The sequence below is a fragment of the Syngnathus typhle genome, linkage group LG3 (genome assembly GCF_033458585.1).
Source record: "Syngnathus typhle isolate RoL2023-S1 ecotype Sweden linkage group LG3, RoL_Styp_1.0, whole genome shotgun sequence".
NCBI lineage: Eukaryota > Metazoa > Chordata > Actinopteri > Syngnathiformes > Syngnathidae > Syngnathus > Syngnathus typhle.
In genome coordinates, this window is record NC_083740.1 from 9,455,194 (window position 1) to 9,479,037 (window position 23,844).

Sequence of the window (23,844 nt, forward strand, 5' to 3'; positions counted from 1 at the left end):
TTTCTTGTAATTATTTTTAAAGAAACATGTACTGTGCTGCGATTAACCGTCGTGATCAGTAATAAACTATTTTTCCTGACAATTTCCATTATGTATCTTACTCGTCAGCCATTGGACAACATGCTGAAATTTGATTGGCTAATTACGCTTTATATGTAACAATGTTTCGTAAAGCTTGTGCAATGCAGTTACGTAGCTCGCAGCATCTTCGCTCCTGCAGAAGCTGAACTGTCTGTTTCATTTCTACTTACGGATAAAACAGTCAGGTAAGGTTTGTTTTGTTTTTTATTTTACTCAATGCACGAGGCTCCAAAACATGAAGATTATTTAGGTATCTCACAAAAATAGTCATCCAAAGATGTTGTAACAAGAATCTGAACAAAAAATGCAGGTCGATGATTGGTGGGCAGTGCAAAATAACATGTGGCTGGCAGGTGGGCAGTACTGTACCCACACTTCAATCGTCCTAACCCACTATTATGGCCAGAGTGACCATGCATTGTGATTCTTTTTTCTTCCAACATATTCAACATGCTCAAGTAAAAAATATTGTTATGTATTTTGTATAAAATTTGATCATGTGTCACCAGAAATCCAGAAATGCGGGCTGCAGGATTTTTGGTCCTCCTGTTTGGACTCTGGGAGCAGTCCCACTCTCAAAACAGCGAACCAATGTTTCAGGAAGTTACACAGACCATCCTTCCTACCGACACGCTGCATAATCCAACACAGCTCAATTATGGGATGGCAGTAACTGACGTGGACGGTGATGGCGATCTCGAAGTTGTGGTGGCCGGGTGAGTGAAAGGGGTTTGAAACTGAAAAGCTGACTAGTGTGTCCGTGTCTGGATTGTTCCATTTTTTTCCTCCTACCTTCAGATACAACGGACCTAACCTGGTGTTGAAATTTGACCGCACTCAGAATAAGATGGTAAACATTGCTATTGATGACAGTACCTCACCTTACTACGCTTTGAGGGATGTAGCTGGGAACGCTATTGGGGTTACAGCCTGTGATGTGGACGGAGATGGACGGGAGGAAATCTATTTCCTCAACACAAATAATGCCTACTCTGGTAATTGTTAATCACCAATCATCTATTTTCTTTGGCGCCTATCCTTATTATAGGGTTGCAAGTGAGCCTATTCCAGCTAACGTTTGAGAAGGGGGGACACACACAGTTATGAATGATTTTTTTTTTTTTCAGCGTGGAGAAAATTAAGATTAAATGACCATAGTCTATCATTACAGGACGAGCCACTTACTTCGACAAGCTCTTCAAGTTTCGTAATGGTCGCTTTGAAGATCTGCTCAGTGATGAGCTCAATGTGCGTCGTGGTGTTGCTAGCCGCATGGCAGGACGTTCTGTGGCATGCGTTGACAGAAAGGTTAGTGACCCTTCACATCCCGATTGTCCTCCTGTTCTTTTTTTCAAACTGTCTCTGCCTCTCGCATTTTCCTTCAGGGAACAGGCCGCTACTCAATCTATGTGGCAAACTATGCCAGCGGCAACGTCGGACCCCACGCTCTCTTAGAGATGGACGTGGCTGCCAGTGATGTGGCGAATGGCGTTATTGCCTTGTCTGACGTCGCCGTCACAGCCGGAGTCAACAAGCTCACTGGTCATAAAATCACATTTTGAGCTTGGCAGTGTGTGAGGGGCTTTTGATTCACTGTGGCATTTTGTTGCAGGTGGACGTGGAGTTGTGGTTGGACCCATCCTCAGTGATGCAAAATCTGATGTTTTCTGTGACAATGAAGGAGGGCCCAACTTCCTATTCAAAAACAATGGGGATGGGACTTTTGTTGACGTCGCCAGGCAGGCAGGTAAGAATGATGGAAATCGGGGTGGCCTCTCAGTGAAAAGTTTACAGAGTGGATATGTTTTATCATAGAAAAAAAATTGATGAATGAATTCTACTTTAACTCTGTGTTGATTGACCCTTAAAGGTGTGGCAGACCAAAGACAACATGGTCGAGGAGTAGCACTGGCTGATTTTAATGGCGATGGAAAGACCGACATTGTCTATGGCAACTGGAACGGCCCTCACAGGCTTTACCTGCAGGGGAGCAACTCTAATTTCAGGGTGAGTAAGCAGTGCAGCACAGCGAAATAATCGGAGAAGTCTGAAAAGCACTGAGCCAAATATCCTCCTTGCAGAATATCGCCACGACAGAATTCGAATCTCCCTCTCCGATTCGCACAGTTATAGCTGCTGACTTTGACAATGACAGGAATCTTGAAGTGTTTTTCAACAATATTGCCTACAGAGGCAATGCCCCCAACAGGATCTTTAGGTGAGTCCAAAATTAAAAAAATAAATAAATAAAAGCATCCAATTTATTACATCGACTAAGTAGTTATTTGAAGTTGTTACTCTTATCAATAATATCCAATTGCTGCCCTAATTGACACATATATTTAAATTGTGTGAAACTGAAGAAGGTGAAACTCAAATTCTCCATTTCTGTGTGTGTTTGCAGGGTGTCAAGAAGAGCTATCGCTGACCCTTTAATCCAAGAGCTCAATGTGGGAGATGCTGCAGAGCCTCAAGGCAGAGGAACAGGTCAGAACAAATATCCACATATTTGCCCCAATTCGCTTTCTGTCTGATTTAGATGAGTTTTCCCATGCAGCAGGTGTTCCTCACAAATACAGCGAGGTTGTGCACTGACATTTCTTTGCCTTTCTGTCATCAGGCGGTACTGTGACCGACGTGGATGGAGACGGGCAGCTGGACCTTCTGCTGGCACACGGTGAAAGCGCAGCCCAACCAATTTCTGTCTTCAAAGTCACACAGGTGTACAAGCGTTTTGCTTCTGATCCAACTCATTCGGTCCTCTATTATCCTGACCTGTCGCCACGGTTATCAGGGCTCAACCAATAAATGGCTTCGAGTCATCCCTCGCACCCAGTTTGGTTCATATGCGCGAGGTGCTAAGGTGACGGTCTTCACCAAAAAGAGTGGAGCCCATATGCGCATCATTGACGGAGGTTCCGGGTACCTGTGCGAGATGGAACCCGTTGCTCACTTTGGTTTAGGTAACTATGCTGTAACATGGCCCATTTTTATTTTGGCATCTACTGAACCATAAAAGGATTCAGAGCTGCAGTCTATAATCTTATTTTAACTCAGCCAAGTTTAAATCAAGTCAATATTCGATAATATTCTTGACATTGTGATGATGATTTTTTTAGGAAACGATGATGTGTCTGTGCTGGAGGTCTCTTGGCCTGACGGTAGCGTCATCACACGTGTCCTTCAAGCTGGTGAAATGAAGTCAGTGGTGGAAGTAGCATATCCCGCTAACACAGAAATGTCCACGCTTGGCAATGACACAGAGGTACGCATTGTAGTTCTCAATTTACTTTTCTTTGTTTAAAATGTAATAAATGTGCTTTGTTTTTCAGTGTGGTGAAGGTTTTACTGTGAAGAATGGCCGCTGTGCAGGTAAATCTTTTTTCCCCCCAGTTAGATAATTAGGTTTTCCTTTAATTTTCTTTTTTTTATGTTTCAACAGGCATCTGAGGATATTTTCCAACTAACCCTATTTGCCTTGCCAACCCATGTTTTTTCTTCTTTACCACGAGTTTGTTTTTTTCAATTTGTATTGCACTTGTAAATTTGTCAAAATTTACAAAACATGATTAATAACATCCTGCTTCCTTTATCATTTCAAAAATCTGGAAAAGAAATGCTTGCAATCAACCTGTTGGGTCATTTGCTGCTCGAATGAATACTCATTAGAGTTAGTCAACATATGTCAGCCTTACCACTTGATGTTTTCCTCCTCTCCTGTTTTTGCTACCTTCCATCTCAGCACCAGCCTCACCTTTCAGCATTTCAAGCCCCAGGTTGAAGGCCTCCAATTTTCAGATGCTTTTATTACTGTTCTACTTGCAGACCTGAGAGACCTGTCGTCTTTAAGGCGCCAACAATAAGATATTTCCCAGGTCTGCATGTTTGATTGAGAAATTCTCAACACTTTTTAGCATGTTGTCTAGAACTCTATCAAAGTGTGTCAAAGTTTTACTGTCGTGAACAAGCTACAAGAAGAGACTCATGTACACAAATGCCAAAATCATTTTGGTTTGATATTTAGTTCCCTTTTAATTCTATTCTCCATCCACTATATTCACTACTGTGATGGCATACACTTAAAAAAATATATCTATGACGATAGAACAAGTCTTTATGTTCATTTGTACTTGCAGTTTATAAAAAGTGTCCCATTTGTTAAAAGAATAAAAATAAAAGTCAGTTGAATGCATTTGTGATTACATTGTATTTATTAGACAGCAGTCATCACACAATTAAGCTGCACCGAAGTTTGAGTCGGCACAAAATGTCACCGACATACTTGAGACATTTGCACGAATGATTCCTTTTTTGGCAAATATTTGTCTTTGGAGGTTTGGTCAATTATGCATACTGTGTAATTCAACACATGACAGTGACGATTCAGGAAGACGATTTGACTTTGCCTCACATGCTCATTTTTGCTACGTCCTTGCATAAATACAATTTTTGGAAGAGTTGATCAAAATCAGAGAAACTGGGTTTTTATTTGAAACCCCTGTGGATTTTGTAAAATATAGGCTTGGTGTGCGGGAAATGGAAGACTTGCTACATTACATACATGATGAACGACATTCATCTGCTACAATACAATACGATATAGTGCCTTGATCTTCATCTGGATTGGTTTTGATCTATCGTGTGGAGATCTAGGCAAGGTTAGGTGAAGCACACCCTTCTGTGATATGTTTATAAAAGCTATAAAATATTCAAAAGCCAGCGTTAGTGTGCCTGGAGAGTTATAACAAGTGCAGGTGTACTTTCTCCATTTTGTACAATTGTGGTTTGAAAACATCTAGTCATATCCATCTTCTCACCAATGAAATGACACATCACTGATAAAATAAAAATATAAGGAATTCGATGTTTCCATCACATCAGAAATATAAAATATGATTATGTTCATCGGGTGCATTGCAACAAATGACTCAAGTGCATATTTGGCATGTTGGCAATGCCTTATAGCAGTGCTTCTCAATTATTTTCTGTTACGCCCCCCCTAGCAAGAAGAAAACTATTCGCGCCCCCCCTCCCCACCGTGACTATCCTAAATTGTCTTGTAAGTCGTAAAATGTTGCACTGTCGCAAACGTGACAGAAGTAACAATGAGAGCGCCACTGCCCCCTGCTGTAGCAAACGCGCAATTACACTTTATTCTAGTACTGCCAAAAAAAAAGCCTGTTCCCCAGGGTCACACGCGCCCCCCCAGGAATAGCACCGCGCCCCCCAAGGGGGGCGCGCCCCACTATTTGAGAAGCACTGCCTTATAGTAACTAATGTAGTACAGCTGAGGAGAAATTTCTTTCTTCAGGAACATCTTGTGGATCTGTGAAGCGATGGAGGAACGGTTCAAATACCCAAAAGTTGTTCTCCAGGGTGATGAGTGATCAGAGGGACATTGTTTTGCCAGAAGTGCTCAATCATCGAGCTGTGCTGCTGGACACAGAGCTGCTCCCCGAGCTGCAACCGCTGGAGCCTCTGTCTTCGTAGATGGAAATCTCAATCTGGGCAAAGCCGTTAGGGACTGAGATCGGGTCGCTGGGGTATGTTTAGAAATGTTGCGGTTGTACATGGACATAGGTAAGGATACAACTCGCATTCCCCTCTCTATGGGATCGGTGATGAGCAGACCCCTCGGAGCATAGATCTTTTCATTCTGCTCCTGAATGTACTTGGAAATTTTCTTCAACACCTAACACACAAGCAGAGCACAAATGAATACAACTACGACTCACATAAGATGTTGTTTGTGGAATAATTTTGAATGTGTGCTGGATTACCAAAAGGAAATACCCAAATGGTGAAAAGAAGAAAAAGAAGCGATTTTTCTTTTTTCTTTACACTTTTTTTTCTTCACACCAACATTTAATGAGCTCTCCTTTGACCCTTTTATTGGTCTATAGTTGACAGGATTTTTTTGTACCTCAGATAAAAACACTAGGTGCTTGTAGTTCCATTTTCAAAGCTTTTCATCTGATACCATTGTGTGACAAATAAAAAATGTTCATTCGAGTGGAGTGGAAAGTGTTTGTAATTATTGCATGCGAGTGGGGGAACAAACAACTTTCACCTTTTCATAGCGTGTCTCCATGCAGAGGAAGATAAGATATGCTGTGGCACAGGCCAGACAGCCTTCCAAGTAAGACTGCCCTCCGATCTTTTCTGCTTCTGCGTAGAAGTTGTTGAGCGTCTTCACAGTGTCCTCGAATAAAGTCCGCTCAATCTGAACATATGAGCGGGTCCATGAATTGCGGGGCTGGCTGGAACACCAAATATTGCGCAACGCGAAAGGAAAGACAACTCATGTTCTCACCCTGCTCTCCAGCTCAGAAGGGAACTTGGTCTGGAATCTGCAAGTGGTTCCCTCACTGTAGTCCCTCTGGATGAAGACTTTGTTGGCCAGGGATGCACTGTGCCTCAACTCCTGTAAATTGTGGAACTAAGGAAAAGAGAGCATGAAAAGGGTCCATTCTATTTATTGTGCAATGATAGAAAATTACAATGGCGGATTATATTGAAAATATAATACAATAGTGCTGGAACACAGTCATGTCCATAAAAATATTTTAAGGTGGTCAGTCATTCATTAATTGTATCTACCACACTGCACAGCAGTAGTACACATTCTAGACAATGAGTATGTATATACCATATAATACTCCGCCTTGAGGGACAATTAAGAAGTGTTGTTTCTCGACATCTTTTAAACAGGTCCCTGGGGAAAGATGCCTTTACTACTCTCTCATTTCACCAGGTCAGTTGTACTGTGTGCAAATAGTAGCTGTTGTTTTGGTCTTGTAACGTGTAGGATGTTATAGGAGAGGTAGGCAGAGCGTGATGAGCTATTTGTGCTCTGCAAGCTGCTGGAGAGAAGCCCGTTTGATACACTAGCCTTACCCATCACTTCTCTCTCTCTCTCTCTCTCTCTCTCTCTCTCTCTCTCTCTCTCTCTCTCTCTCTCTCTCTCTCTTTTTCTCTTTCTCTCTCTCTCTCTCTCTCTCTCTCTCTCTCTCTCTCTCTCTCTCTCTCTGTGCTGTCTTACTAAACAATGGTCAAATGATGCAGCAGTAATGTTAGAACATTAATGATTGTCAAGCAAGTGTGTTGTTGAAAATCATCAAGTCTGCCATAGAAAATAATAAATTTTTATTCTATATTAATGTATATTTGTTCATCCATCTATGCCAGCAATATGTGGCAGCCAAAATAATTAAATGCACTAGCAAAAGTGCATTTTTGTTTTTTTCAGCACTATTATAGCACTGATTTAAATACGAATGAATTTACAATGCCGCTGGGGATCCCACCTTTACAAAAAACAACATTGGGTGGACATTTTGTTTTATTTACCACCGCCTCCTTGTTAGTCAGTCAGTCAAGCCGCATATTAGATTGGCTACACTGAGTTCACATCACAGTCCGCGGTGTCAAATAGCTCAAGAGTAGACGTGAAGATTTTTGGTCCTAAATATTAAACCATTTTAATATTTAAGATTGTTTAACTCGATTTAAAAATAATCTTACAGGACAATCTTAAAATACAGTTTTGACATCCTTGAGGCAAAATAAAAAAATAAAAAAACAGCCTGCTTTATGTGTGTAAACCACCTCATCAAGAAGATGCTGGATCATTCCTGTGTCAATGTTTACTGCGTGTGCATTTTGGCTTTCTTCCATTTCCTACTCTCATTGTATCTGGTGGTACTTTTTTTTTCTGGTAATATTCCATGGTTTACTCATTTCTCATTAGTCACTGTTTGTAATTTTAGTTGGTTTGTGACATTATTATTAGGTGTTCCCATGTGCCATGATCTTTTTTTTTCTTGAGTAAAATATGTGCCTTTCGCAGTGGCAGTGTCATAGCCTCTGTCCGTGGTGCTGAACGACCTATGTGCGTGTGTGTCTGTGCGTGTTTGTTTGCATCCACTCTTAGGACGCTGCCATCGCATTATTAGGGCGTCCAAACCCATACGAGCACAACTGCTTAACATTTAGGGGAGGGGTTCGTGTTTTTTAAATCCTACGTACAATATCTGCGCTCATTTAAACTGTGCTTGTTTAACACTGTTGGTAAGAGTAGAAAACATCGCATTGGGGTGGAACGAGTGGGGAGGATGCCCTCGCGTGTCCTCATTCCACCGTCACCGCGCCTTGCTGGTTTCAACCGCGTCCAGTCCACGAGATGAGATTTTGTACCCAAATAAGATGATCATTTAAAAAAGCAGGATAAGGAGCGCATTGTGCCAGTCTTACCTCAGTCGCCATGTTGCTGTTCGAGTCCCGGCGTGCACTGATGACTGACACGGGACAGATTAAATGATGGGGGAGGGGCTAGTCAAGTAGGAGGACAGGATTTAGCTCTACATATATGCTTTTATTTACCTCGACATGAACTAATCCGAGTGACATCCAGGCATATAAACCTTTTTCTTATGTGTAACAGATCAGCTGTCAATCTTTTTTAAGAGGGGGGATGTGTTGGGGTTCACTACTGAATGAATGAATGAATGAATGAATGAATGAATGAATGAATGAATGAATGAATGAATGAATGAATGAATGAAAACACACCTATGGACAATTTTGAGTTCTCAATTCACCTACCGTGCATGTATTTGGATTGTGGGAAGAAAGACACACCCACGGGGAGAACATGAGAACATGAATTGCCTCATTCCTTGTGGTTCAGGTTGTTGTTTTTGTATTTTGCCTGTCGTCATGCAACTGTGTTTCTACAAGTTCTCTTTGTGAGGGGCAGCTGGGCACTGTGCCCCTTTGTTGCCATGGCAAAATAATAAAGCGCTACAGTGTCATTCTTAAATGTAGAACAAATAATTGTGTCCGAAACGAAGTAAGTAATTATCCTTTCGAAAGCGAGACGTAAATAATTGATAAACTGTTTAACATAAAAGGTAAAATCGAACAGCAATAACACAACACGACCAATAGGAGGCAACACTTGATCAAGTGAAGATGATCTGAGTGAAAAAGAACAAGTTAAAGGGGAAGAAGTCGACGAAGAAGAAAGGAGGCGGAAAAGGGAGAAGAAAACATTGCCCCATCGGCGAGCTATCGAGATAAAATTGTGATTGTTACATTTCATCATGAATCACGTAGACTTTTTGTTGTGCATGCGGTTTAGTAAATTGCCGATGGAAGATCAGTTGGAAATCAAACGTTTGGGGCCGCACAGACCAGAAGACTTTGTACTGCTTCAGTATGGAGATATGGTAACCCGTACCTTCAAAAAAGACTGGTTTGAAAAAAAGAAATGGCTAACCGCTAGCACGAGCAAAGGTGCGCTCTTCTGTTTCCCCTGTCTACTTTTTGGCGGCTTGGACTCCGTTTGGGCATCGATGGGCTTTAAAGACATTAAACATCTGTCGGAAAGAACGGCCAAGCACGAAAGCTCCTCGTCTCACCTGAGATGCGCCATGAAGTTGGGTTTACTTGGGCTGCCCGCCGTACGGTCGTACCTCAATGACGCCGATCGCCTTGCCACCGAAGAGCACAACAGACTAACCGAAGAGAACCGCTATGTTCTGGACAGACTGATTACATGCGTCAAACTTTGTGGCAAGTGCGAAATGGATCTGCACGGTCACGACGAAACATTAAACGCATCTCTCTTTACCTGCATATTTGAGACTATGTGTGAGGGAGACACCAGGCTCAAAAGACACTATAATGCGGAGCCTTTCTTTCATTTAACTTTAAAAACCATGCAGGACGAGCTGCTGGATTGCATGTATGAGGTCTATAGGGAGGAAGTGGATAAACAATTACAAAAAACCCAGTTTGTTGGCTTACAGGTCCATGAAATTATTCATATGGCGTGCAATTCTCAAATAGGCATCGTGTTGAGATACGTGGTCGACAACACTCTGACGGAGCGATTCATCGAGTTAATCGAAGTCACAGATAAAACCGCCTTCGGCCTTTCCGACGCCATCCAACAAGTTCTCGAGCCCTTGCGGCTGGGTGAGAAACTCATCTCGCAAACCTATGATGGGGCGGCCATGCTGATTGATGGCAAAGGCAGCGTGCAAAGCCTGATGAGTTTAAGATACCCCAACGCAGTGTTTGTGCATTGCCCCGACCAGTTAAACGTTACCCTGCAGCAAGTGTGCGCGTCTCGAATCCCTGAACTGAAAGTGTTTTTTGCCGACTTGACTGGTTTTGCAACCTTTTTCACCTCACCCACACGAACAGCTGCCTTGAAACAAGTGTCGTGCAACAACATCCAGCGACCGCAGTGGAACTTTCAAAGCAGGACCATTAACGCCGTATGGGACAGTCAGGACGCCATACTGGAGTGTTTGGATTGCATTCGCACTCAGCCGGGATGGGACAGCGTGACTGTCAGCGAGGCATACGGCCTGTCCATGCATTTGAGAGACCCCAAGTTTCTCCAACTGCTGCATTTCTTTGCGGAAGTCATGCCGGAAGTGGATGTCCTGCAGAACATTCTTCAGAACCAAGAGATTGACGACTCGGTTGTGAGATGCGCCGTGGAGAACTTCATCGGCAACGTGAAGGAGGTGAGAGAGAGGGCAGATGTGATCGCTGACCACGCTGGCGACGCCAAGCGCAGGAAAACCAACACGGCTGAAATCATGAAGAAGGCTTGCGACAACATGATTGCACAAGTAGAATACCGGTTCTCCAACAGTGACTATCTCATTGCAGCGCAACTCGTGGACTGCTCACTTTTTCCCAAATTCACGACATCATTCCCAGTGGCCCAACTCAGTTGTGCTGTCAAGTTGTGGCCTTCAGCTTTAAAAAACAAGGAAAAGTTACAAAGTGAACTAAATATTCTCTACCAACACGATCAGTTGTATGCGGGGAAATCTGCACTTTTGCTACTAAAGACTATTATGGAAACCGGCCTGCAAGACATCTTGTCTGAAACATGCATTTTGTTAAACATCTTCCTCGCGACTCCCATGGCGACCCCTGAGCCTGACAGGAACCGGTCCACCATGGAAAGGATTAACACATTTGCAAGGCACACATTAGGAAAGGAGCGATTGAATGCTCTTTGTATTCTTTCCAATGAAAACCAATTTATCCAGGGACTGGTGGATTTCAATAAAAAAGTCATGGACAAGTTTGCTCGTGCCAACAACCATCAAGTTTCATTCCTGTTCAAGTGATTGAGGTAGTTGGCTTATTGTTCTTAGGTGATTTTATTCTTTTTTTTTTTCTGTGAAGAACAATTTGGATGAATGTAGTCAGCAATTTACTGTACTGTAAATTGTTTATACATGTACATTGAGTATTGTAAATATTTGTCACTTTCAGAACCATGGACAAGGCTTACACTTGCCATTTTAGAGTTTGTGATGTTGATTTTTTTTTTTTTTTTTAATCTTACACTTAAACTTTGGTTGGTTTAGAAAGCATGCCTTAACATTGATAACATTAAGAATTGTGCTGACTTGGTTGCCTCCCACCAATAAATAAAAATAATGTTAACATAACACACATTCCATCTATGCAGCTAAGCCGCATTGTCAACATACAAACAGTTTGGGATTTGACAGTTTATTTCAACAATGCAATATTTCACCCATAAAAGATGTAGCAATATATACATGACCAAAAAAAATCGATCAAATAACTGATTTTCAAGCGTTTTAAATTAAATATATTAGCTCTAGAAGGGATTACAATAAAAGCAAAGCAAACAATTACAATCATCAGTGCCAGCATAAAGGTTAAAACCACATTGCATCGATCTCGGGTCGGTCCAAGACTGCCGCCACATCCATTCTTTTAAGTCCTGCTTGTACGAGTGTGAGGGAGGCATGTGATTATTTGACCCAGTTGCGTTGTCCAATCAAGTGACTCCAGTTAGCTGAATTTTGATCCAGTTAAAAGTAAAAAATAACAAGTTCCAATAGAGCTCAAACAACCCAAGAAAAAAATAGCATGCTGGTCAAAAACACTCAAAGCCTTACAAGCATGTCACTTGTAGCAAATCATTTTTTGTTTCACCGTATGTAAACCCTCCAGAGTTCAAATTTGATCATGTTAGTGGTCAGTCAAAGAGTTTGAATGAAAACCATTGCTCTTGTAAACCAGCACCGGTAATCCAACATGCTCTTCTTTCCCTTTGCTCAGCAAAGGGACAAACAAGGGTCCTTAAACTCAACGGCCAGTGACACAAGGATGGGCATAACACAAAAGGCAAGAAAAAATCTTCAAGGGTGCATGTGCTGGGGGTTTAGTAAAATTACATCAGGGTGTGCCGAGCGGAGGAGTAAACAGTGATGACCATCCCTCTGGGTCGCACGGCCAAACGTCAGGTCATTGCAACTTGATGAGCGAGGAATTACAGGCAGCACAAACAAACACAGTCTCTCTCTGGGCCTCTGGAGCTGGAGGAAAAATGAAAGGTGTTCAACAAAACAGGACAATGTGTAGCCTTTAAATAGTAAATAGTCAAAAATGTTGGATTGGACCTACTAAGTCCATGATTCATTGTTTACACTGGGTACAGTAATATTTCTGTTGCCACTCACCGTCAATGAAACTAGGTCAACCTAATTCCTAAAAATGAGTCCATTTATTTCTAAAACGTGTCATTTTGCAACGTCTTACCGGTGGCCCCCATGCAAGACCTCAGCACTTTGAAAGAACAACATCTTGAACAAAAGCTGTTGCCACAGTTACTGCAGTTCTTCTACAATAGGAAGAGAGAGTTGTGTTCAGACTTAGATTTTACATTCAATACAACGTGCACAGTTCGACCATCACTTCTCTTCAAGTCTCACCCTTTTCTTCAGCACTGAGAAGACAGCATTGCAGCTAGCACAGTTGCCTTTGGAGAGGGGGGGGGGGGGGGGACACGCGTCATTTTCGAGCATTATTATCGCAGCTATTTCGAAACTTTGTCACAGCACTCTGACCAATGCTGGTGGTGGGGTAACGTTTGCGCAGTTTCTCCGTCAGCTTGGACACTTTGCTGCGTATGGGTTCATTACGACTCAGGAGGCCATTTTCAGAGATGGTGTCAAACTCAGGGGCTCCAATTGGACCATCTTCATCCTCCTAAAACACAGGGAGGGGGGCAAGTGAAGTCCCACAGTGTGCACCAATTACACTATTAAATAGTTTAACGTTTAACTATACCTTACAAAGATGTATTAGTAAGACCTTTATGACCACTTAAGAACCTCACTTAAATTGTTGCCTATGTACCTTAATAAACGTTTTATGAGGTTAAGAGTTTGACACTGGAATGTAAAACTTGAATTTTAACTTCCATTACTAACTACTACATGCAATGGTTGGGAAATACACCACAGCGGCCCATCTAAATGTGCCCTTCATTTTTACTAAATAATAGACTAGTGATGATCCAAGACACAGTGACAAAATGGTGCACAAATACCCACATGCAGTGTAAGATCAGTAAGACCGACAAAACCCTCATGCACAAAGCATGAAAACAACAAGTCCCTTACACACATATCACTTACGGGTGCATAAATGGAAGATACTGGAAAATCCACTTACCACTAACACCAAAGGGGTTTCCTTTGTGGGATGGAGTATAACATAGTACAGTTTTACACACAAGCCTCCATGCTACCACATAAAAACCATGCTACAGGGTTTTAAATAAAGTACAGTAACCGATCCCGGTTAGTTTACACGATTTGGACAAGCGAGTGATAAGTAGACCAGAAAGGGCAAGATTACCAAGTGTTAGCGAAGATTGGGCAACACTCACCTGCAGGGTGATGGCATTTTCCTGATTTCACAGGAAAGCAGGAGATAAACAGGAATGATAGAATTAATATTTTTATTCCACCCAGGGATGAGGAAATTAAAACCATTTATGATTGTTGTGCCAGTTACGAGTCTAATTAATACCAGTTTTGTGATGTGTATAAAAAAAAAATTCTAACTGTTGATGATTGATTTGGGCTGGGCGTGGGTTGTTTTTTTTTCTTATGCAGCCTATCTCAGCAGTGCACCCAAACTGCCAGCCTCTCTCTCCTGCCATCACGCATGGCAGAAAATGAAAGCCAGTTGCTCTGGAGAGAACGTCTCCTCAGCTAATTAGCTTTCACTGCTGATCTCCGCTGGTGCGGAGGATTATTTTGTACAAGAAAAGATTGAATCAGTGAGGTTGGATTCTACCCTTGGCCACAATTTGGAGGAGGGATCCTTGTTAAAATAAGCACTTTTAAATTTTAAAGTCAAACCTCTGGATATTTTAGAAGTTATGACAGCGGCAGGCAGCAAAGACAGTACACTTTAGTTGGGACTGCTGTGGAAACACATACTGGAAATGGTCAATACAGATTGGGAGAAGTATATTACCTCAATTGCATCTTTAAATTCATCATCAGGCTCAGCTTCTTCTGCTTCCTCCACACTCCCAGGTGATATGTCCTGAAAGCAAACATTTTTTTCCAGACTGCATTCAAATAAAATGAAATACGGTCATTATAGCATTCTCAAAGGAAAACTATGATACTAGATAAATATTTCGTTGTATAAACAGTGCATCGTGTGAGTGCTGACAACTTGCACTATCCTGGCACATGATTACTACTATACTTAGATTGTTTCCCTCACCTCCAGACTGGTTGGTGTGGGTGTCCTCTCCACTACATTGCTGTGATCCAGTTCGTCACACGCTGCCTCTGATGTCGGAGTCTGGGAGGCATGGAACAGCTTCTTCAGGTCCACCAAAACTGGAACCCAAGTAACAACAGAAACAACGTTAGCTGTGAAAAATATTCAAAGTTCATTATCATTGGTGAGCTGACCTCTGTGGAAGTTTCTATTCCAAAGGAAGATGACGCTGTTCAAACCAGCAAGCACCCAGCCGACAGGAGCGAGGTAGAGAACACACACCACTGTAAACAATCCTCCATAAAACCTAGGGAGAGATGATGAGACATAAATGTTGACTGGTGCGCCAAAATTTACAAACAGCTACATCCACTTCTCTGGCGCTCGAACAATTCTTAAAGCTAAATAAATACTGAGGAGGTTTATGTAAAACAGTCAGCCTGTTATTCATATCTTGGTAAAAGTTTTAAGGGACCCAAAAAAAAACGTTTGGAGAAACATCGGCATTCGGTCTAAATAAATATGGATATGCCGGGCCCTATTTCCAATAGTAGCCGTTTTTATGATTATAGACCGACAATTAACTAGCACACTTTACCTTGATGATGTGGTGTGATTGTCCCAGTACAGGACCTTGTAAAATGTTTCTGCTGATTGACAGGCCGAAGACAGCATGTCATCCAGATGCTTCAACCTAGAGATGGGAAAAATAAAACATTTCTCATCCACGTAAGCATGTCGTACTATTTTCTTGTGCCCATTTTAATAGTCACATTATGGACATTACATTACAACTAATTAGTCAGTGAGAGAGAAAATGCAGTGTTTCTTACAGGTCTTTGACTTCCAGCATAGCCTCCTGCTTACTGAGGTGCACATTCTGCAAATCTCTGCGATGTACGGTGTGATAGTGCCTCCTCTGGAGTTCCGTTTCTGAGGCTCTGCCCCAGCACCTGTCCTGCAGGTAGCCAAGGGCAGCAGGCACTGTGACTGCCACCAAACATAGTGACAACCAACCCACTGATAGAGGAGAGAACGAAGCAAGTTAGGAGTAGCCACCGACGACAGAGAGTCTCCACTTACCTTCATTAATGGTGCAGAAGAAGACATTGAGGAATAGACAAACAAGTAACGAGCAGAGGGGCATCCTCCACCTGAAAAATAGATATTATACTCTCAAAAAGATGTCTCTCTGCAATTGAAAACAAGAATAAGTACGTTTAACAGCTTTTCAGGTAGCGTGAAACTATTAAAATTATGCTGAACTTTTACCATTTTGATTTTATCCAGACGCACAAAACCTCAGAGGCCAAATTGTTATCCCTTATAAAAGGCCTTTGCTTTTTTTCATGAGATTGCAACTCAGTGGGAATCTATATTAAAGGATTAATTATCCAGAACAGTTTTTAACCTCGAAACTTTATCTTTGACTATTTGTAATGCCACTCATACTGCAGAAGGGTACCAGTGATGGGAAAGTGATGATGCACATAACATAACTAAGTCAATCGCTTGTCTCTGGGTACTAAGTGCAATGCGACCAAAACAAAATCAGTGTATTTTTAACAAATGAATGTTACATGCTTAACTTGCCTTTAGTAACTCACCCTCTCCCCTTACCTAAAAACACTCTGGTCTTTATGCATGAAAGTTCACAAGTATTACTTCAAACAGTTAATGACTATTTCTATGAAGACCACAATATGATCCGAAAACATACAAACTATTCTATCTTAAGTGTATCAAATTTTGAACACTCGCCCTAGCAAGAAGCGGGCCAGCTCCATCGCATCTGTAACTGGTTCCAGAAAAAGCGCCATTCTCTTATAGGCCACAACCATGTTAAGCAGGTCAAAATTCAGTGTAGATCTTGGGCTTCCAAGTTCAGAAGCATCTGGAGATCCCAGAGTCTCTTTGGATATAGTGTGCACCATCTCCCCCCTTTCCCCTGGACCTTGGTAAGGGTCAGATGATGCCGCTGCACTCTGCATCATCATTCCTGTGAGGAAAACAAATACATTGAAATGATGGTAATCATGTCACTCCTATTCCTGAATTACTATTGTGACTGCATGTTAGAATTCTGTCAAACCAGCAACATCAGGCTGCTAAAAGTATACAACAGTTGTCATACAATTTAGTGCATGGAAGATACTGAACGTTTTAGGTGCGTCAATACGATAGTTATGAGATCGCTATGGACCTGTGACGTCATTTCTACGTGGGGCATTTCAGATCATACGTTGACACATTTGTGTTTGTAAACGCAAACCATTATTACACTCATAACGATTTAGGGATTATAATGTTATTGATCATTTAAGTAATGGATCTATTGAGCATCTGCAGATGTTGGTGTTTTGGTTTTTGTCAAGGCTTTAAATACGCAACTATGGCATCGGTTGCATCCCCAACACACATCTTAACGCACTGCAATCGTTCCTGAAGGAGATTGCGTAGCAGGAACATTGTTTATGGTCATCTTGGGATCAATACAAGATGACACTTTGACCCTCAGAGATGTGGCAATCAGTGCAGGCAGTCATTTTTAAGTTGCTCATTGGAGCAATCAGCTATGAGATAAAGCAACTGAGCTCCAAATTTGCAATGTTTTCAAATAATCAACAACAAATCATGTGATTGCAACATGCGGATTTACTGTTTAAGACGAAGAAATATAAATTGTTATGACTTTATTAGAGTTCGTTGATGAGAAAATTTACCCCGAGCTACGTGTCCAAACCGGAGGCTAGAAGTTCAGGCGACACTAGGTCCCGCGGACATCATAATCCTGGAGGATGGAAAAGCCTCCAACTTCATCGACTCAGTCACCATAACTGCCGCGTATCGCATAAGCACCGACCCGCGCTAACCATTAATAATACCGTGTCCTGCCTTTTAGGCGAGAAATTACGCCAGTGTCTAGCTGCTTCTTCCGGTTAGCTATTGTATGCTAGCTTTACATTGTAAGATTATCTGCTTGGTCTTCCAGGATGAGCAATCGATCATCGAAAAGGCAACGTCGATACAACCGGCATAAATTATGCATTATTTTTGTTAAATCGTAGGTATTCAATGCACAACACACCACTGCATTTAACAATTTTGATTTATTGAGTTAAAAAAATATTCTTGAGTAACATCAAAACCATTTGACTTGAACTTGTCAAATGTCAATCATCTTTGCCGCAACAGCAGAAGCCTCTTGTCAGTTACGTTTTTTATAGGGGTCAAGGTGAGCAAGTATCCTTCCAGAAGGTCCGAGAGTGGCCGAAGTCAGGGCAAACACTGTTTCCTGACAGTAAGAAAAAACAACAACAACTTCATAGAGTTCTCATTGAAGGTGTGACGCCAGCAGGGAAAACGCAAGTGTTTTTTGGACTTACCAACATGCCGACTTTATATTGAGGAGGTTTGCTTTGGATTAAGGTAGCTCGCTGATTAATCGTCATCTTTGCACGGGGGGTAAAGAGGTGCGGAGTCCTCAACATTCCAAACATGTTCTAAAATCAAATAAACTAGTAGTTCACAATTGGAGAGATTATATAGGAACAAAATATATCCCACGCACCTGGTAAGTGGCCGGATTAATTGCGGTGCATTTAAATGCTGTAGGAGAAACATGGATGTGTTTATGACCATAAATAATAGAAGTTATATGCCTGCCTTGAATCTGTCTTCGTGTATAACTCTCAATTTAGATGCAAGAGCAATGTTGTTGTAAATGTTGACATTAATTCACATTATTTATATAAGTATTTTCAAGGCAATATATTTATGTTTTTTAAATTATGGGAAATAAATAAATATCATTTGTTGTATGTGTTTGACAATTGGAACTTTATCAACATGTATAGTATAAGCTGTGAGCATAAAAAGTAGTCTTGGCTCTTAAAATCAGGTAAATGTGCTAGACCGAAAAAAAAAATCACGAAGGCCGAATACAGACTGCAGGGTTCTTTAAAGAGACAGCAGCAAGGACATCGTTTTCAGGCACGAGCAACGTTGAAGGGCGTCACCATAATTGGTGCGTGTTTCGCTTCCTGGTTCCTGAAGAGGAGGCGCTCGCAAGTTGTCGCGACACTCGAAGATAGGTTTGTTTTGTGCAACAGCACTTCATGGGCAACAAACACCTTCTTCGTAACACCATGTCCACAGAGATTTCGTGTGATCGCTTGGTGTCCAGTTTGAGTCCATATCCTCTGCATCGTGCCATGGAAAACAGGAGGTAAAGATCGTGCGCACGAGTGAGTAATTTTTCCTCAGTGACAAGCCAATGAACCGAAATTGTACGTGTAATTTTTTTTCTGAGCATATATAGTTAACCTGAAAAGGTGTACCCTAAAGTCAGGCTCCAGTGATTGATTTCATCCAATACATTCTACCCAGCTAAGTGGGCACAGTCATGGCCCCGACAAGGATTTGGCACCTCTTGGCCCATTGCCAGGACAGAACCCCCTCTGGACCAGATGAGGAGAGAGAGAAATTCTGGGGGGAGCTGTTTGATCAGCTAGATCTCAATAAAGATGGACACATTGACATACATGAATTACGTAAAGGGCTGGCGGGTCGAGGACTATCCAGAGCTTCACTGGAGAAGGTAAGACCTGTTACCTGCACTCACCTGGATGACCATAACATGCAGTGACATGAAGGGAATCTATTATGAAAGCTTTGTCATTCTGTTTGCCTTTTCCTATGGAAATATTAACGCAAACGTTCCTAATCGTAACAGCCCAACGTAATTGTGTGCACTGTCCTCTTCGTCTTCCCTGATTTGTTTTTGCCAAAGCATGTGGGTCATGTACTTAGCTGGCTGTCACTTCCTCAGTGTGTGCATTTGTGTGCAACATGATGTTTATTTTGGTTGTGTGGAACAGGACTTGTAAGATGAGAATGGCAAGCTACCAAGGTGACAGCTTTTCCTTCAATGCGACCCCACTCGTCAAATCATAGTATTCTGATTAATATTGATTATGTGGAATATGAATTATAGAAAATAACAAAATCATCTTTCAAATATCACATCACCAAACTAAGAATACAGGTGAGCCGTGATGGTTCAGGATAAAATCCCCTGCTGACTTTTTTCAAATTCCACATAGAACAGCAGAATTTTGATTATTGTGAAGGGCCACCAGTTTGATCCACACTAAAACTGAATTGACTCAAATAACCTTCAATGATATTATGGTATTATTAATCATATGAATGTATGGAAAGAGTAATTATTCTTATTTCTCAGAATAAATAGGAAACACTTTATTTCTCGAAAATAATGGCAGTGTGACTTAAGGTTCCCACCACCGACAGAAATTGAATTACCCATTTTCAACCGTCTTGTGTTTTCAGATTGTCGAAGCTGGGGACACCAACGAGGATGGCGTGCTTGACTTTGAAGAATTCACTCAGTACCTTCGTACTCACGAAAAGCAGCTCAAACTCGTGTTTCGAAGCCTGGACAAGAATAATGATGGTCTGTGGCAACCCGCCAAACATTTCAGTCACCATATCAGGCTTCATTGGTTTAAAATTCGCATATATGGCCTGTCTCTTACTTTATGTGTCTGAATGGTTCCATGCAGGTGAGATAGATGCAACGGAGATCCAGCAATCTCTACGTGCTGTTGGCTTAGACATCAGTCTCAGGGCTGCTACCAGAATTTTACAAAGGTCTGTCATCCGTTTGTCACTATTGCGAAATCATTTTTTCAGACTTTATTTAAATATACTGTATGATGAATTTCTGCTTTTTGTTTTTGTCTTGAAATTGACTGTTTTTCTACTTGCTCTCTTAGTGTACTCTGTATATGTTTATGTTGGCATTGTGCCGGTAAAGTATTCAGTTGTTTTCAATGCCATTTCCACTTATCTCCCTTTTTAATCAACCTTGTATATGTTTATGTGTGTGTCAACCAGTATAGACAAGGATGGGAACATGACCATTGACTGGAATGAGTGGCGGGACTACTTCCTGTTTAACCCTATCACAAACATGGCGGAAGTGGCGCGCTACTGGAAACGTTCAATGGCAAGGCTACATAAAAAAAATATATATATTTTAATATTCGGCCAAGATTGATGTAATAATTGAAAGCATCCAAGGCAACGCACATTCCTTGTACCTGAAAATAATGTTTTTGACATTGTTTGGAAACCAAAAATCCATAACTGTCATCTCTGCCTTCATTAGATGTTGGATTTAGGTGAGCAGATGACAGTTCCAGATGAATTTTCAGAAGAGGAGAAAAGGTCTGGCTATGTATGGCGGCAGCTGATGGCTGGAGCCTTGGCTGGATCCATATCACGGACTGGGACCGCCCCCTTAGATCGTCTCAAAGTTTTCCGGCAGGTGAGTCAGTAGTATACTATGTGATTAGAATTAAATTACCATTGAAGGGGAATTTACTTAATTACTGTTCATTGTCACTAAATGTCACACGTCTCCATTAAATGTTTTTGGCAGGTTCATGGTTCCTTTCTGTTTAGTCGGAACGTGCTGGGAGGTTTTCAATACATGCTAAAAGAGGGAGGAGTGCAGTCCTTTTGGAGAGGCAATGGAATCAACGTTCTTAAAATCGCCCCAGAGACTGCAATCAAATTTACAGCTTACGAAAAGGTGGATAGCACTTGCCTTCTTTTCCTTTTTGTAGCAAAAAGAAGCTACTATACTTCATTTAAAAGCCCTCCTTTTCTTAATTCCGGTTTTGTTTCTAGATCAAGCATATAATGTTTGGCAGAAAGGATACCAAAAATCTGAGGGTTCATGAAAGGTTTCTCGCTGGCTCGTTAGCTGGTGCGACTGCTCAGACGGTCATCTACCCACTGGAGGTGATTTCAAGTCACAACACAAATACTGTCGACAGTAATCCACAGTGCATACGGTCATTTTCTCTGCATATTCTTTCTTAGCTTCGTTCTTTTACCTTGACAGGTGCTGAAAACCCGACTCACGCTTCGAAAAACAGGCCAGTTCTCAGGAATGTCTGACTGCGCCAAGCAGATCCTGCAGAGGGAAGGCGCTGCGGCCTTCTACAAGGGTTACGTCCCTAACATGTTGAGTATTGTGCCTTACGCCGGCATTGACCTGGCAGTCTACGAGGTCAGGTGGACATGACGGTAGCTAGAGTACACTGTGTGTTCATGTTGTTTCTTTCTTCTAACTTGGTATCTGTTTCCCAGACACTGAAGTTTGCCTGGCTAAGCAGGAACAGAGGAGTTGCAGACCCAGGGGTGATGGTCCTGGTTGGCTGTGGTGCAATCTCCAGTACCTGTGGGCAGTTGGCAAGTTACCCTCTTGCAGTGATCCGCACCCGAATGCAAGCTCAAGGTTAGATGAAGGGGGTGTAGCAAATATTGAGTACAATAAAAATGACAGTGGGGATCATTTTCAAGCCATCAGCTGTATCTTCTTAGAAAACAAAAAACTTAAAAGGCTGCAAATGATTGTGCGATGCAGAATTTCAAATAATCAGTTGTGACGGGATGAAATAAACAGATTTGATGGATTTACAGCATTAGATTCAAAGCTATTCAAATCAAAAACATCAATTTGTTATATTATTTGTCTCTCGCTTTTTCTCTCTCCCCCTTAGCCTCAATGAAAGGATCCGCAATGCCATCAATGTCTGCCTTGATTCGCACCGTTTTGACCCAAGAGGGTGTCGCCGGCCTGTATCGAGGAATTTCCCCCAATTTGCTGAAAGTCATCCCTGCTGCCAGCGTGTCCTACGTTGCATACGAGTACACCAGGATAGCTCTAGGAGTGGATGTGGCGGGTAGGCAGGGAGAGAAAGGGAAGGTTTAAAAAATGTGTGGATGGTTTGATATGACTTCCACCTACAAGATGGGTGTCAAATTCAAGGCCCAGGGGCCAGATATGGCCCGCCACATCATTTTATGTGGCCCGCGAAGACAAATTGTCATCACTTTAAAAAATAGAGATATTTCTAGTAATTTTTATTACCATTCGCATTTTTTTAAATATTTGAACAATTTTTACTAGTTTCTGATTTCAAAACTAGTTATTCATCAGTTCGTTGTGTAGACCATACTGCGTTGACAGTCATAGTTGCCCTCCGATGGAAACTATGGCTACAACGCGGCCCGTGACAAAACTGAGTTTGACACCCCTGATTTCCTCTGATCTGTTAAACCTGCATGAAAAGGTGGATTTTGATGGTGGATGGATTCACAGTCCTGTGACTGCACGTCTTGATGAGCAAATGATAAAAGTGATAGCGCTGCCCTGCATTTGGATGACCTCGGAAGATGCCATGAACAGATTGATGTGAGTTGCATTGCTCTATGTAGCTACTACCATCTGCATTTATATTTACAAGTGACAACTTGCATGAACTTACCTGAGAAGCACTGTAAAGGGGTTCTGTGTTTCCAAATAACTGCAGGAGGATTTTTCAGCCTTTTCTTCTCCTCACAGGTGTTATGTAGAGAAGAAAGATGACTGTTGAGAGCATTGTTGCAGCGTCTGAAGGTCACCATAAGTGGTTAAGAGTGAAATGACTCAAGCAAATGGAAGTAACACAAGAAGCTCATTAAACAGTAGCTATCAGCACAACAGTTATCACAACATAACAGTTATCACTCAAATGGTGAATTTAAATACTATCATTTTAAATGGTCTTTAAGCAAAACTCTGAAGGACTGTACACTTGGACTGGTCACCTCTGGAGATGATGTCTCACAGCCTCGCTCAAATGATGATTAGCAAGTAGAGGAGTTTGAGTCAGCTTTGAAAAACACTACATTGTCAATTGTATTCTCACCTACAGTTACAAGATTTTTATTTTTGAAATAAATACTTTTTGTAGCTATATTTATGTTCCAATTGTTATTTATAATAAATGCAGATGTGAATTTTAGTACTCATTTCCTGTATTTTAATTGTATGTTGAGTGTTGGCCTGTTAACTGGTTGATTTTAAATACAAGGGTTAGAATATATTTAAGAAAAAACTATATTCTGTTAAAAATGAATTTAGACTGACTTCATTGCCAAACAAGCATTAAAAATTATTAAACATTAGAAAACATACTCTATTGTATAGAGTAGTGACACAGTTTAGGACTGCAAGATATTTTGGAACAGATAAAAAAAAAGATATCGTCAGCATTAATATAGTACGTTTTTCTAGAAATAATATAC

The 23,844-nt window shown here is 41.5% G+C and overlaps 4 protein-coding genes across 14 annotated transcripts; 2 read left to right on the top strand and 2 right to left on the bottom strand.

The window, feature by feature from the left end:
• Positions 1-76: 76 nt before the first annotated feature.
• LOC133150854 (cartilage acidic protein 1-like) lies at positions 77-4,273 on the top strand. Of its 2 annotated transcripts, none has more exons than XM_061273423.1 (14): positions 77-266; positions 591-797; positions 880-1,076; positions 1,253-1,389; positions 1,467-1,623; positions 1,694-1,828; positions 1,952-2,088; positions 2,163-2,299; positions 2,486-2,568; positions 2,702-2,802; positions 2,876-3,044; positions 3,201-3,346; positions 3,414-3,453; positions 3,524-4,273. In XM_061273423.1, the coding sequence occupies exons 2-14, from the start codon at positions 601-603 to the stop codon at positions 3,529-3,531; spliced, it is 1,644 nt and encodes a 547-aa protein (XP_061129407.1). In that variant the 5' UTR covers positions 77-266; positions 591-600; the 3' UTR covers positions 3,532-4,273. The 2 variants fall into 2 exon arrangements, with proteins under 2 accessions (XP_061129407.1, XP_061129408.1); XM_061273424.1 differs by having other exon boundaries at positions 1,467-1,604; positions 1,693-1,828.
• A 1,073-nt stretch (positions 4,274-5,346) lies between these two features.
• LOC133150858 (golgin subfamily A member 7B-like) lies at positions 5,347-8,491 on the bottom strand. The gene is made up of 5 exons (XM_061273436.1): positions 8,335-8,491; positions 6,395-6,520; positions 6,152-6,304; positions 5,672-5,773; positions 5,347-5,585 (listed from the first exon to the last, which is right to left on the bottom strand). The coding sequence occupies exons 1-5, from the start codon at positions 8,344-8,346 to the stop codon at positions 5,502-5,504; spliced, it is 477 nt and encodes a 158-aa protein (XP_061129420.1). The 5' UTR covers positions 8,347-8,491; the 3' UTR covers positions 5,347-5,501.
• Positions 8,492-11,615: 3,124 nt separating this feature from the next.
• On the bottom strand, positions 11,616-17,666 carry zfyve27 (zinc finger, FYVE domain containing 27). Of its 4 annotated transcripts, XM_061273429.1 has the most exons (14): positions 17,403-17,666; positions 16,441-16,678; positions 15,763-15,833; positions 15,513-15,699; positions 15,278-15,373; positions 14,874-14,986; positions 14,680-14,798; positions 14,422-14,493; positions 13,826-13,846; positions 13,609-13,629; positions 12,999-13,140; positions 12,864-12,910; positions 12,691-12,772; positions 11,616-12,467 (listed from the first exon to the last, which is right to left on the bottom strand). In XM_061273429.1, exons 2-14 carry the CDS (start codon positions 16,674-16,676, stop codon positions 12,397-12,399), a joined length of 1,278 nt encoding a protein of 425 aa, XP_061129413.1. In that variant the 5' UTR covers positions 16,677-16,678; positions 17,403-17,666; the 3' UTR covers positions 11,616-12,396. The 4 variants fall into 4 exon arrangements, with proteins under 4 accessions (XP_061129413.1, XP_061129414.1, XP_061129416.1 ...); XM_061273430.1 differs by lacking the exon at positions 13,609-13,629 and having other exon boundaries at positions 17,403-17,665; XM_061273432.1 differs by lacking the exon at positions 17,403-17,666 and having other exon boundaries at positions 16,518-16,657.
• A 1,030-nt stretch (positions 17,667-18,696) lies between these two features.
• Positions 18,697-23,561, top strand: LOC133150855 (mitochondrial adenyl nucleotide antiporter SLC25A24-like). 7 transcript variants are annotated; one of them, XR_009713825.1, is made up of 13 exons: positions 18,697-18,926; positions 19,069-19,279; positions 20,032-20,155; positions 20,265-20,352; positions 20,599-20,710; positions 20,873-21,031; positions 21,146-21,298; positions 21,397-21,510; positions 21,614-21,781; positions 21,862-22,009; positions 22,275-22,457; positions 22,848-22,969; positions 23,120-23,561. XR_009713825.1 is itself a non-coding variant. In XM_061273427.1 (12 exons), exons 2-12 carry the CDS (start codon positions 19,085-19,087, stop codon positions 22,856-22,858), a joined length of 1,455 nt encoding a protein of 484 aa, XP_061129411.1. In that variant the 5' UTR covers positions 18,697-18,926; positions 19,069-19,084; the 3' UTR covers positions 22,859-23,561. The 7 variants fall into 7 exon arrangements, 3 of the variants coding, with proteins under 3 accessions (XP_061129411.1, XP_061129412.1, XP_061129410.1); XR_009713824.1 differs by having other exon boundaries at positions 18,697-18,907; positions 22,275-22,969; XM_061273427.1 differs by having other exon boundaries at positions 22,848-23,561.
• The last annotated feature ends 283 nt before the right edge of the window (positions 23,562-23,844 follow it).